This window comes from Bombina bombina, chromosome 12 (genome assembly GCF_027579735.1).
Source record: "Bombina bombina isolate aBomBom1 chromosome 12, aBomBom1.pri, whole genome shotgun sequence".
Lineage (NCBI taxonomy): Eukaryota > Metazoa > Chordata > Amphibia > Anura > Bombinatoridae > Bombina > Bombina bombina.
The window spans coordinates 106,799,227-106,814,091 of NC_069510.1; the positions used below are offsets into that span (position 1 = coordinate 106,799,227).

Below are 14,865 nucleotides of genomic sequence, written 5' to 3' on the forward strand. Positions count from 1 at the left end.
TCAACTCCTCAGTACTATATGCTGCTCTAAAATTAGGCGAAATAGTTTGTTTTGCTGATCTGAAGATACTTTTCATGGCAGCAGATAAGTGGCTCATGGAGGAATCCTTAGATAACATTTTTCTACTCACCACAGAACCAGGGTAAAGCCGCTTGATGCTCTCCATGATTTCTGCTTTGCGCTGCTGACGACTGCTCTCTTGACGATCAATCCTGGCGTCTCCCAACTGTTCCATTACCTGATTTAGCTCCTTATTGATCTCATCAATTCGCCTCTTAGCCATCTCTACCTCGTCTGTCAAGGTCTCTTCTAAGTTCTTCTGCTCCTCTAGAGATTGTCTAAGTGATAGAAAAGACACTACATGAAGCATCAACGTGAACAGACCAGCACTGGCAATTGCTGGCTGAGCCCACATACACAACATTGGGCATTTTACAGATACTGGCAGCAAAACAAACATTAACGTACTTGCTGGTGGAAATGTACTCCTCCAGTTTTTCAATTCTTTTCTGGTTCTCTTCTATCTCACGGAGCTTTTGCTTAATTTTGGCCTAGAAGAGGCAACATTATATTGATCGGGCAATAATAGCGTAAAACAGATTAATATATAATTTTCCATTAAAAAGAGTGTTTAAAAAAAACAGACATCATACAACAGATCAGTACTAATGTCTTTAATCAGCAGAGAGACTCACCCTTAAAGGGACACTAAACCCAAATTTTTTCTTTTGCAATTCAGAAAGAGCATGCAATTTTAAGCAACTTTCTAATTTACTCCTATTATCAATTTTTCTTCGTTCTCTTGCTATTATTTGAAAAAGAAGGCATCTAGGCTTTTTTTTGGTTTCAGTACTCTGGACAGCACTTTTTTATTGGTGGATGAATTTATCCACCAATCAGCAAGGACAACGCAGGTTATTCACCAAAAATGGGCCGGCATCTAAACTTACATTCTTGCATTTCAAATAAAGATACCAAGAGAATGAAGAAAACTTGATAATAGGAGTCAATTAGAAAGTTGCTTAAAATTTCATGCTCAATCTGAATCACAAAATAATTTTTTTGGGTACAGTGTCCCTTTAACTGAACAGTAAAAAATAAAAATAAATGGTATGTATATATACATACACTTAGTAAAGTAAATGAAAGCTGCCAAATATTAACAATTAATAAGAAAAAGCACACACCTCAGTTTCAACTTTTTTCCTCTCCTCGAGGTCAAGACGATCTTGGTCGGCTTTCTGGTCACGGTTGAATTTTTCCAGCTCCTGCGCCAGTGTGGCGGCTCTCTTACTAGCTTCCTCTTTTAAACGATGATATTGCTTGACCTAACAGACAGAAACACTCATGAGAGACTGCATAGATAAACATCAGTGATTCATTGTCTTGCAGAAGCAGCATCGTACCATGCATCCAACAGGTGAAGTGCCAAGCCCTTACCTGATTTTCTTCTAGAGTAAGATCTCGACCTTGGCTTTGGCTCTCTTCCTCCATTCGTTCCTCAAACTCCTGCCTGGCCTTCTCTACAGACATCACCTCCTTCTCCAGCTCATCCATGTCTCCTTTGCGTTTCTTGTACTGTTTCTGGGCGTTCTGAAGGGACTTCTTTGCAGCCTCCAGTTTTTTGATCTTATGAGATGTGTTCTCCTTCGCTTTGATGTACTGGGGGCGCTTTTGATTCAGCTCTGCATCCTTCTCTCTATATGCAAGAAAAGGGATAAATAAATTATATAAGAAAAGAAAAAGCAGTCAAAAGTTAAAGAGGTCTTGGTGAGTCTACGGCATTTCAAGGCTTTGAGGAAAGGTGAGTAAAGTAAACACATCAGATGTATTGACAGCTTTAATTCTTTTTGCACCACAGCGAAACACGGTGCCATTACATCTGAATCACTACTTCATATCTGCACTCGCCCATGAAACCTATCACCACAAAATAGTCCTGCACTAATGACACTCATTAGGCCTTTAGTAAAAAAGGCTGCAGTTTAACTAGCTTTAAAAAAAAAAAAAATCTACAGCGTGGGGAGAATGACTGTTTCCATCAATATAATTTGGTACCATAGCTGCCTTGGGGTCACACTAGACTCAGAACTCACATTAAACCCACATATACAAGCGCTTACCAAATCCTGCCGTTCACACCTACACAACATTTCCAGAATTCGTCCCTTCCTTACTCAAAAAACGACAAAAATACTTATTCACTCCCTCATCCTGTCACGCATTGATTATTGCAATCTACTTCTAAATGGCCTTCCAAAACACCGCCTCTCCTCCCTCCAATCTATTATGAATGCTTCTGCTAGACTCATCCACCTAAGTCGCCGATCTACATCAGCTGCTCCGCTCTGCCAGTCTCTACACTGGCTCCCCATACTCTCCAGAATACAATTTAAAGTATTAGACTGTTGAGTGCTTTGAGGGTTAGGGCTAACTCCCGACTATATTTCCTCTCTCATCCTGAAATATTCCCCATCCCGTCCTCTTCGATTAACTTCTGACCTACGTCTCTACACTCCTGTTATCACTACATCCCACTCCCGCCTCCAAGACTTTGCACGTGCTGCTCCTGTCCTCTGGAATTCTCTACCCCGCTCCATCAGACTGTCTCCAACCTTATATAGCTTAAGACGCTCCTTTTAAACCCACCTATTCAGAGAGGCTTACCATCGCTCCTCCATCCCGCATCCGAACCAAACTAATACATGAACTGCCTGACTCACTGCTGCAACTACAACCAATGTAACAAGCTACCCCAACCTTATGTCTCTGCACCCTAAACCTATAGACTGTGAGCTCTCCGGGGCAGGGCCCTCTTCCTCCTGTGCTAGATTTGTTCAGTTTTGTTATGTTTTGTATTTTATCACAAATCTTTGTCATTATATACCCCCTATCATTGTACCGAGCGCTACGGAATTTGGCAGCGCTATACAAATAAATGATAATAGCGTAAAAGCCGAAGCTTAACGGCCACACTCCTTCCCATACATATACTAACTTACAGTAAACACACATATTAAATCAAACAAAAATGTCAAAATAATTTATTTTAATAATGGAGAGCTATTTTGTATTTACTCCTTGATAAAGTAGAGTATCAGATGAGCTAATATGCATATGTAAAATCCCTATGACATGTGGAGATTGATGCATATGTAAAGTAGTATGTAGCATAAGATGTATCCTGAAAGAGGTTAAAATTGGTAGACATTGACTGGAATACACTGGGCTTGTGATAACTAGCAGGAGTTTGGGCTCTGGCATATAGAACACACACAATATGGTCTGCATGCATTTTTTATTTTATTTTTTACACCAGTGCGAGTTCATTAGCAAGAGGCGGAGGGGACAATTCTCAGTGTTCAGTTCTGTGAATGCAAAAATGGGGGGCTGGACGTTACCAGGGTTGGTTTAGCACACAGCAAAGCGCTACTGCAGCAGAGATGAACCTTGAAAATAATTGTATTGCAATATGGTGGTTTTTTATTATATGTATGGTTATTCCATTACCTGTGCCAGCCTCTCTGGGAACTAGGATAATATGGAGACTTGTCTAAGGACACTGACAGATCCTTTCTTAAACTTATGTGGTCCTGAGATAACGATCTCTTAAACTGGTTTGGGCCATTCAATTGACTTCTAAATACAAGTGTTTACCGTGTGTTTCAGTATGTGACAAAAAATAAATTTTTATGTATTACATAAAGGAGACCGACATGGAAAACCTCCATTTTTGCACCACTGCACTGTAAGCTATTGTTGATATGTAATGTGCTGTTCAGGGCTAAAATCCTGACGTACAACATTTGGTATTAGATAAGCTCATCCCCCACTTACTTGATCTCTTTCTCAATGGACTGCTGCTCCCGCATTATCTTGCCCAGGTCTTTTTTCTTATCTTTCAGTTCCTCCTCCACCTTGTCCATTTGCTTCTTGTCCTTTTCAATCTCCTTATTCTTGCTGGTCAGCTCTTTATTTAACTTTTCAATCTCTGTTTCATTGTGATACAATTTAAACAACTGCAGCTGAACCTGGGCTCGCACCACCTCATCTTTTAGCCGTTGGTACCGTTCTGCCTAGAGAAGAAGGACATGAACAAATCACACCATAGTCTTTCCACTTTTAAACAACCATAGAACAAATGTATCTTGTTATTTATTAGCAAACGGTTTAAAAGGACTGTACCACAAATATCAAATTAAGCATCAAACTCTAAATAAATGTTTATATATATATATATATATATATATATATATATATATATATATATATATATATATATATATATATATATATATAATTTTTTTTTTTTTTAAATCTATCCTGGTCTGATGAAGGGGAGCTGTCCCCGAAACGTCACTTAAATAAAAGCTACTATGAGCGTTGCCTTCTATCACATATATATATTGCACCGATACCATTTTTTTTTATGACTGAGTACAAGTACCGATACTTGTTTTCAAATACTCGCCGATACCAATTACGATACTTTTTTTTTTTAATATCATGTGACAGTTTACCAAGCACAATACAGACTAATTATTTAAGATTCCTTATTTATAATTATAAAGGACTGTAATTCTTTTTTTTTTTTTTTTTATTTGTCAAAAGTTTACTGAACATGTTTATAAATAAAAATTACAATAAAATATTACATTTAAAGGGGTGATGCAATTGGGTTGTAGGGCTGAATATAACATCAATCTGACATGTGTATGGAGGTTCGACTCTAAGTTAAACAGTCTTTCACTTTCCACCATACTGCATGGGGCAGAAAGATATTTTTGGGCCATTTTAGCCAGAGCTGGAAATCTGTTTATTAACTGCCCAGTACTTCAGGGGTTTGTTTGAACGAGGTACAGTGATCTCTACTACAATAATACAAATAACAGCAATTTGTATTCGCAGAACAGTAGTAAACAATTTTTAGTTTAGTCTCCACTCCAGTTTAAAATGAAATGGGAACATGCAGTTTGAAAAAACGCCACAAGATAGCATATGGGTAGGAAGTGGAGGTATCAGTTTAAGTATCGGTGCATTTGCACGAGTAAAAGTACTCATGCAAATACTTGGTATCGGTAACGATACTAGTATAGTAACGATACTAGCAGTGTAACGATACTAGTATAGTACCAACTAGATGTGCTCCATCTTGTTGGTACTATAGTTGGTGGAACTGTTTCTGTCATCTGACTCATCTCAGCTAGGCCTAAACTAAAAGATTTTACAAATCAATTTCAATGTTAAGAAAAACATAATTTATGCTTACCTGATAAATTCCTTTCTTCTGTAGTGTGATCAGTCCACGGGTCATCATTACTTCTGGGATATTAACTGCTCCCCTACAGGAAGTGCAAGAGGATTCACCCAGCAGAGTTGCTATATAGCTCCTCCCCTCTACGTCACCTCCAGTCATTCGACCAAGGACCAACGAGAAAGGAGAAGCCAAGGGTGTAGTGGTGACTGAATTATAATTTAAAAAATATTTACCTGCCTTAAAAAACAGGGCGGGCCGTGGACTGATCACACTACAGAAGAAAGGAATTTATCAGGTAAGCATAAATTATGTTTTCTTCTGTTAAGTGTGATCAGTCCACGGGTCATCATTACTTCTGGGATACCAATACCAAAGCAAAAGTACACGGATGACGGGAGGGATAGGCAGGCTCTTTATACAGAAGGAACCACTGCCTGAAGAACCTTTCTCCCAAAAATAGCCTCCGAGGAAGCAAAAGTGTCAAATTTGTAAAATTTGGAAAAAGTATGAAGCGAACACCAAGTTGCAGCCTTGCAAATCTGTTCAACAGAGGCCTCATTCTTAAAGGCCCAAGTGGAAGCCACAGCTCTAGTGGAATGAGCTGTAATTCTTTCAGGAGGCTGCTGTCCAGCAGTCTCATAAGCTAAACGAATTATGCTACGAAGCCAAAAAGAGAGAGAGGTAGCAGAAGCTTTTTGACCTCTCCTCTGACCAGAGTAAACGACAAACAGGGAAGACGTTTGTCGAAAATCTTTAGTTGCCTGTAAATAAAATTTAAGGGCACGAACTACATCGAGATTGTGCAAAAGACGTTCCTTCCTCGAAGGAGGATTTGGGCACAAGGATGGAACAACAATCTCCTGATTGATATTCCTGTTAGTGACTACCTTAGGTAAGAACCCAGGTTTAGTACGCAGAACTACCTTATCCGAGTGAAAAATCAAATAAGGAGAATCACAATGTAAGGCTGATAACTCAGAGACTCTTCGAGCCGAGGAAATAGCCATTAAAAATAGAACTTTCCAAGATAACAACTTTATATCAATGGAATGAAGGGGTTCAAACGGAACGCCCTGTAAAACGTTAAGAACAAGGTTTAAACTCCATGGTGGAGCCACAGCTTTAAACACAGGTTTAATCCTGACAACAACTAGACAAACTAGTTGTAACTGAGAGTACAACAAAGTTATAAAGAGAGAGTAAATCCACTAGTGTCTAATAACACTATCACATCTACTGATATCATAAGGTTTTTCCAAAAAAATAGTATTGAAAACTTAGTTCCCATTCATTCATACATTATAGTTTATTAGGCTAAGGAACTCACACTCATACAAGTAGCAAAAGCTGTGAATTAAAACCACTTGAACTCTGTGATTAGCATAATAGCCTTAAAGTTAATATGTCACTATTAGATATCCTCAATCCAAATAGATTAAACTTAACTAAGCCCTTACAATCCGAGGGCTGTTTTACTTTTACATATGCAATAAAGGATATGAGGATATAGTATTAACTATTTAGTACACAATCTGTCACATGAGTAAGCAAAGTTAAAAACGGACGATAGGAGAGACAAAGCTGCCCCTATCGGACCCCTGACGCGCGTTTCACAAACGCTTCCTCAGAGGGGGTCTAACAGGTTTAATCCTGGCCAAAGCCTGACAAAAAGCCTGAACGTCTGGAACTTCTGACAGACGCTTGTGTAACAGAATGGACAGAGCTGAGATCTGTCCCTTTAAGGAACTAGCGGATAACCCCTTTTCTAAACCTTCTTGTAGAAAAGACAATATCCTAGGAATCCTAACCTTACTCCAAGAGTAACCTTTGGATTCGCACCAATATAGGTATTTACGCCATATTTTATGGTAAATCTTTCTGGTAACAGGCTTCCTAGCCTGTATTAAGGTATCAATAACTGACTCAGAAAAACCACGCTTTGATAAGATCAAGCGTTCAATTTCCAAGCAGTCAGCTTCAGAGAAGTTAGATTTTGATGTTTGAAAGGACCCTGAATCAGAAGGTCCTGTTTCAGAGGTAACGACCAAGGTGGACAGAATGACATGTCCACCAGATCTGCATACCAAGTCCTGCGTGGCCATGCAGGCGCTATTAGAATCACTGATGCTTTCTCCTGTTTGATTCTGGCAATCAATCGAGGAAGCATCGGGAAAGGTGGAAACACATAAGCCATCCTGAAGGTCCATGGTGCTGTCAAGGCATCTATCAGGACCGCTCCCGGATCCCTGGATCTGGACCCGTAGCGCGGAAGCTTGGCGTTCTGTCGAGACGCCATGAGATCTATCTCTGGTTTGCCCCAACGTCGAAGTATTTGGGCAAAGACCTCTGGATGAAGTTCCCACTCCCCCGGATGAAAAGTCTGACGACTTAAGAAATCCGCCTCCCAGTTCTCCACTCCCGGGATGTGGATTGCAGACAGGTGGCAAGAGTGAGACTCTGCCCAGCGAATTATCTTCGATACTTCCATCATTGCTAGGGAGCTTCTTGTCCCTCCCTGATGGTTGATATAAGCTACAGTCGTGATGTTGTCCGACTGGAACCTGATGAACCCCCGAGTTGTTAACTGGGGCCAAGCCAGAAGAGCATTGAGGACTGCTCTCAATTCCAGAATGTTTATTGGAAGGAGACTCTCCTCCTGATTCCATAGTCCCTGAGCCTTCAGAGAATTCCAGACAGCGCCCCAACCTAGTAGGCTGGCGTCTGTTGTTACAATTGACCAGTCTGGCCTGCTGAATGGCATTCCCCTGGACAGATGTGGCCGATAAAGCCACCATAGAAGAGAATTTCTGGTCTCTTGATTCAGATTTAGAGTGGGGGACAAATCTGAGTAATCCCCATTCCACTGACTTAGCATGCACAGTTGCAGTGGTCTGAGATGCAGGCGTGCAAAAGGAACTATGTCCATTGCTGCTACCATTAGTCCGATTACCTCCATGCATTGAGCTACTGACGGGTGTTGAATGGAATGAAGGACACGGCATGCATTTTGAAGTTTTGTTAACCTGTCCTCTGTCAGGTAAATCTTCATTTCTACAGAATCTATCGGAGTCCCCAGGAAGGGAACTCTTGTGAGTGGAAAGAGAGAACTTTTCTCTTCGTTCACTTTCCATCCATGCGACCTTAGAAATGCCAGTACTATCTCTGTATGAGATTTGGCAGTTTGAAAGCTTGAAGCTTGTATCAGTATGTCATCTAAGTACGGAGCTACTGAAATTCCTCGCGGTCTTAGTACCGCCAGAAGAGTGCCCAGAACCTTTGTGAAGATTCTTGGAGCCGTAGCCAGTCCGAATGGAAGAGCTACAAACTGGTAATGCCTGTCTAAAAAGGCAAACCTTAGATACCGGTAATGACTTCTGTGAATCGGTATGTGAAGGTAAGCATCCTTTAAATCCACTGTGGTCATGTACTGACCCTCTTGGATCATGGGCAAAATTGTTCGAATAGTTTCCATCTTGAACGATGGAACTCTTAGGAATTTGTTTAGGATCTTTAAATCCAAGATTGGCCTGAAGGTTCCCTCTTTCTTGGGAACTACAAACAGATTTGAGTAAAACCCTTGTCCTTGTTCCAACCGCGGAACTGGATGGATCACTCCCATTAATAAAAGATCTTGTACGCAGCGTAGAAACGCTTCCTTCTTTGTTAGGTTTGTTGACAACCTTGACAGATGAAATCTCCCTCTTGGGGGAGAGGATTTGAAGTCCAGAAGGTATCCCTGAGATATGATCTCTAACGCCCAGGGATCCTGAACATCTCTTGCCCAAGCCTGGGCGAAGAGGGAAAGTCTGCCCCCCACTAGATCCGGTCCCGGATCGGGGGCCCTCAATTCATGCTGTCTTAGGGGCAGCAGCAGGTTTTCTGGCCTGTTTGCCCCTGTTCCAGGACTGGTTAGGTTTCCAGCCTTGTCTGTAGCGAGCAACAGCTCCTTCCTGTTTTGGTGCAGAGGAAGTTGATGCTGCTCCTGCTTTGAAATTACGAAAGGAACGAAAATTGGACTGTCTAGCCTTGGCTTTGGCCTTGTCCTGAGGCAGGGCATGACCTTTACCTCCTGTAATGTCAGCAATAATCTCTTTCAAGCCGGGCCCGAATAAGGTCTGCCCTTTGAAAGGAATATTAAGCAATTTAGATTTAGAGGTAACATCAGCTGACCAGGATTTCAGCCACAGAGCTCTGCGTGCCTGAATGGCGAATCCTGAATTTTTAGCCGCAAGTTTAGTTAAATGTACTACGGCATCTGAAATAAATGAATTAGCTAACTTAAGGAATTTAAGTTTGTGTGTGATGTCATCTAGTGTGGATGATTGAAGTGTCTCTTCCAGAGACTCAAACCAAAATGCTGCTGCAGCCGTGACAGGCGCAATACATGCAAGAGGTTGCAACATAAACCCTTGTTGAACAAACATTTTCTTAAGGTAACCCTCTAATTTTTTATCCATTGGATCTGAAAAAGCACAGCTATCCTCCACTGGGATAGTGGTACGCTTAGCTAAAGTAGAAACTGCTCCCTCCACCTTAGGGACCATTTGCCATAAGTCCCGTGTGGCGGCGTCTATTGGAAACATCTTTCTGAATATAGGAGGGGGTGAGAAAGGCACACCGGGTCTATCCCACTCCTTAGTAACAATGTCAGTAAGTCTCTTAGGTATAGGAAAAACGTCAGTACTCGTCGGTACCGCAAAATATTTATCCAACCTACACATTTTCTCTGGGATTGCAACTGTGTTACAATCATTCAGAGCCGCTAATACCTCCCCTAGTAACACACGGAGGTTCTCAAGCTTAAATTTAAAATTTGAAATGTCTGAGTCCAGTTTATTTGGATCAGAACCGTCACCCACAGAATGAAGCTCTCCGTCTTCACGTTCTGCAAACTGTGACGCAGTATCAGACATGGCCCTTGCATTATCAGCGCACTCTGTTCACGTTTACCTCTTAGTTCTGGTAGTTTAGCCAAAACTTCAGTCATAACAGTAGCCATATCTTGTAATGTGATTTGTAATGGCCGCCCAGATGCACTCGGCGCTACAATATCACGCACCTCCTGAGCGGGAGATGCAGGTACTGACACGTGAGGCGAGTTAGTCGGCATAACTCTCCCCTCGTTGTTTGGTGAAATATGTTCAATTTGTACAGATTGACTGTTTTTTAAAGTAGCATCAATACATTTAGTACATAAATTTCTATTGGGCTCCACTTTGGCATTAACACATATAGCACAGAGATATTCCTCTGAATCAGACATGTTTAACACACTAGCAAATAAACAGCAACTTGGAAATACTTTTCAAAGTAATTTACAAATAATATGAAAACGAACTGTGCCTTTAAGAAGCACAGAAAAAAATTATAACAGTTAAAATAATTAAGTTATAGCATCAATCTTTGTCAGAATATACAGTTTTAGCAAAGGATTGTTCCCCTCAGCAATGATAACTAACCCAGGCAGCAGAAAAAAATAAAAAAAAAAAAAAAAAAAACGTTTATTTGTGTATCACAGTCAATACAATCAGCACAGCTCTGCTGTAATGATTACTTCCCTCAAAAAAGGCTTTGGAGATCCCTGAACTCTGTAGAGATGAACCGGATCATGCAGGAAGAAAATGAACCTCTGACTGAGTTTTTTTGATGCATAGTAAAAGTGCCAAAAACGGCCCCTCCCCCACACACATAACAGTGAGAGGGATCAGTGAACTGCTCTAATTTAAATCAAAACTATTGCCAAGTGGAAAAATAGTGCCCAAAACATTTTTTCACCCAGTACCTCAGAGAAAAAAACGTTTTTACATGCCAGCAAAAAAACGTTTTACCTCAATAATTAATTGTCATTTAAAACCTATTGCAAGTCCCTGCAAATTAGGTTAAGTCTATGTATACAGTCTAAAAACCAGGAAGTACCATTCCCCAGAAAACTGAAGTGTAAAATATACATACATGACAGCCTGATATCAGCTACATCTACTGCATTCAAGGCTGAGTTTACATTATAACGGTATGGCAGGATTTTCTCATCAATTCCATGTCAGAAAATAATAAACTGCTACATACCTCTTTGCAGATTAATCTGCCTGCTGCCCCCTGATCTGAAGTTTACCTCTCCTCAGATGGCCGAGAAACAGCAATATGATCTTAACTACTCCGGCTAAAATCATAGAAAAAACTCAGGTAGATTCTTCTTCAAATTCTACCAGAGAAGGAATAACACACTCCGGTGCTATTATAAAATAACAAACTTTTGATTGAAGATATAAAAACTAAATATATCACCATAGTCCTCTCACACATCCTATCTAGTCGTTGGGTGCAAGAGAATGACTGGGGGTGACGTAGAGGGGAGGAGCTATATAGCAACTCTGCTGGGTGAATCCTCTTGCACTTCCTGTAGGGGAGCAGTTAATATCCCAGAAGTAATGATGACCCGTGGACTGATCACACTTAACAGAAGAAAAGTATGCACCAGTTTCTAAAGCTCTGCACCGGTTCTCTAAAAGTATGAATACACGCACACACCCCCAAGCTGAGCCAATCACAAGGCTTCTTAAACGTCAGGAGAGGTGTGTGTCTCTGGACCAATGAAAGTGCGAGCCAGAAACGAGGCTAACATAGCGGGACTAGACCGCAAGGAAATCAGTCTCTGAGGAAGGAGGACACATTTACAAGCCTTTGAAACGCATTAGACAGACAAGTAAGAAGAACGGACTGATTTCAATACCGGAAGTGCCGTTATTGTTGTACTTCTAAAGACTTTGACTTTGATTGAAGGAAAAAGCATGAGTCAATTACGGTGCATACAGAGAGGGACATTGCCTCTGTGTCCACTATTTTATTTACAATATTTGCTTAAACTTCATTTCTGTGTTTTATCTATTTGAAATTTTTGTTGCATTATTATATACATCCATCTGCTGTATATTTTATCTATATATCTCTCTCTCTATATCACAATACATACCTCTTCTTTTTCTTGTTTAGCTTCCTTTCTTTCTGCGGCAATGTTCTTCTTTCGGTGATAGTTGAACTGCGTATCTTCTTCCGCCTTCACCATCTCCTTCTTGCGCTTGTCATACTCCTGCGCCAGCTCCCCAGACCGGCTGATTTCTTCAAACAGAGCTGTACGCTCCTTGGGGTTTTTCATTGCAATGGACTCGACTGCTCCCTAAAAGAAAAGGGCGCAAGTTAAATTGCAAACGATAAAAGCTCACAGTGGTACTCTGCTGCAAACACACAAGAACGGAGCTTTGAGAAGTCACCACCTAAACTGATATTAAATGAAAACTTGTCAGATGTATCCCAATTTAAAATGATTAGACGAGTACTGCTTCTTTGTTCTCTTGGTATCTTTTGTTAAAAAGCAGGGACGTAAGCTTAGGAGCCGTCCCATTTCTGGAGCACTATATCGCAGCACTATTTCCTTTCATGTAGTGCTCAAGATGCCTACTTAGGCATCTCTTCAACAAAGAATATCATGAGAACTAAGCAAATTTGACAATAGAATTTCTAAACTGTTTTAAAAATTGTTTGATCTGTTTGAATCACAAAATAAAATGTTTGGGTTTTAAAAATGTCAGGTAAAGAGGAAAATAATGAATTATTTTAAAGGGCCACTAAACCCAAAATCTTTCTTTCATGATTCAGATAGAGAATACAAATTTAAACAATATTACAATTTACTTCTATTATTTATTTTGCTTCATTTTTTAGATATCCTTAGTTGAAGAAAAAGCAATGCACATGGGTGAGCCAATCACACGAGGCTTCTATGTGCAGCAACCAATTAGCAGCTACTGAGCATATCTAGATATGCTTTTCAGCAAAGAATATCAAGAGAATAAAACAAATTAGATAATAGAAGTAAATTAGAAAGATGTTTAAAATTGCATTCTCTTTCTAAATCATAAAAGAAAAAATGTGGGTTTCATGTCCCTTTAAATTTACATAGACTGGCAGTGTTTTCTTCCCTTGATGCGCACAACTTTCACGTATTTGATGTAAAGCTGACAGTAAACACGGTGTAATTACAAGACATTTCTCACGTGTTGTTATAGAACATCAGCCAAGTCTAAACATTAAAATCCTTTTTACTGCAATTATTTTTCAGTAGCCAAACTCCACCTACCATTTGCCTTATTTGTAGGAGCCAGTCTGGGCTTTAGTCTGCAGACAACAAGGCTAACTACGGTCATAAGGTTAGTATAAAGTACTCTGTGTTACATTTGTTATTTGATAAAGTCAAATAGACACAGATACCCAACAGAGGTATCCGTGATAAGTCAGCAGGGTGCAATTTCATGTTCTGAGAATTAGAATTCACTATATTTTCAAAGCTGAATTACACGAAAAGGGGGCAAAATAAATAATGAAAGTATATTACAAAGTATTTTTATTTTTCAATTTAAAAAAAAATAAATCACAAATTGCTTACTGTTTCTTTAAAGAGTCAACTATCATATTTATTTTCTTTTTTTGTATGTTTTTTTCTTCACTTTCACTGAAGATATGGATTGTATTTTCGTAGCGCTAAAGGTTTGACAGGTTTTTTTATTTATTCTTACTCCACAACACTTGTCTCAGTTTCCTCTTCTCTTTCACGCGTATGAGGGACAAGCTTTGAACTTTGTATGTATTGGGTACTCGTAAAGCGCGGCTAATCACCCGTAAGGGTCTCAAGGCACTGCTTTAACAGGTTATTCTATATTTAAAGTATAATTCAGAGTGGAGGGAGTCCTAGTAATCCACATTGTGGGACCTTGCCACTTAATAAAACCTTACAAGCCATAATATATGTTCTAGATTGTTATACATTTGAGGAATCTAATATAGTATTAATATGTTAAACTATTAAAGCATACGAAATTTTGTTCTCATAACCAAGTGATATTGTATTAAATTTATTTAATTTAAAAAAAGTGACAGCATTAAAGTGATAGTAAAACCTAGCGTTTGTGAAACGTTAGGGTTGACCATTGGAACAAATAAAGGGGACTTTCAGTCATGAAGTTTCTTTATTTGTTTGAAGCGTTCGATGCACTAAGCTCCTCAGGCAGCCCACGGCAAAACGCCGTTTTGCTGAGAGGTGACGTTTTCATCTCTTAGCCAATAGCGTGCTAGCTATCCGCCAGCTGGAACACACGGTGGAGACGTCACCTCTCAGCAAAACAACGTTCTGCCGTAGGCTCCCTGAGGAGATCAGTTCGGCGAACGCTTGAAACAAAGGAACTTTCTGCATGAAGTATTTTATACTTCATGACTGAAAGTCCCCTTTATTTGTTTCACAAATGCTAGGTTTTATTATCACTTTAAGTTATAAATGATTTTACTGCATCGTCTTCATTACTATTTTACATAGTGGAAAAGAAAAAATTATATTTTTTTAAGAAAATAAAAGTGGATCTCTCACTCTTGCCTTAAAATGGCCACTAAGCACAGAGATGTTAAAGGGACAGTCTAGTCCAAAACAAACTTTCATGATTCAGATAGGGCATGTGATTTTAAACATTTTTAAATTTTACATCTATCACCAATTTTGCTTTGTTCTCTTGATATTCTTAGTTGAAAGCTAAACCTAGGAGGTTCATATGCTAATTTCTAAG

General features: G+C 39.7%; 1 protein-coding gene across 1 annotated transcript in view; it reads right to left on the bottom strand.

Moving 5' to 3' along the window:
• Window positions 1-14,865, bottom strand: part of SMC1A (structural maintenance of chromosomes 1A) — a 68,738-nt gene that overhangs the window by 43,813 nt on the left and 10,060 nt on the right. Inside the window, exons 4-9 of the mRNA XM_053695814.1 lie at window positions 12,228-12,431; window positions 3,838-4,076; window positions 1,441-1,699; window positions 1,188-1,328; window positions 469-551; window positions 131-338 (exon numbers count right to left, since the gene is read on the bottom strand). Coding sequence (XP_053551789.1) covers window positions 131-338; window positions 469-551; window positions 1,188-1,328; window positions 1,441-1,699; window positions 3,838-4,076; window positions 12,228-12,431 — 1,134 coding nt within the window. The remainder of the gene's footprint in view (window positions 1-130; window positions 339-468; window positions 552-1,187; window positions 1,329-1,440; window positions 1,700-3,837; window positions 4,077-12,227; window positions 12,432-14,865) is intronic.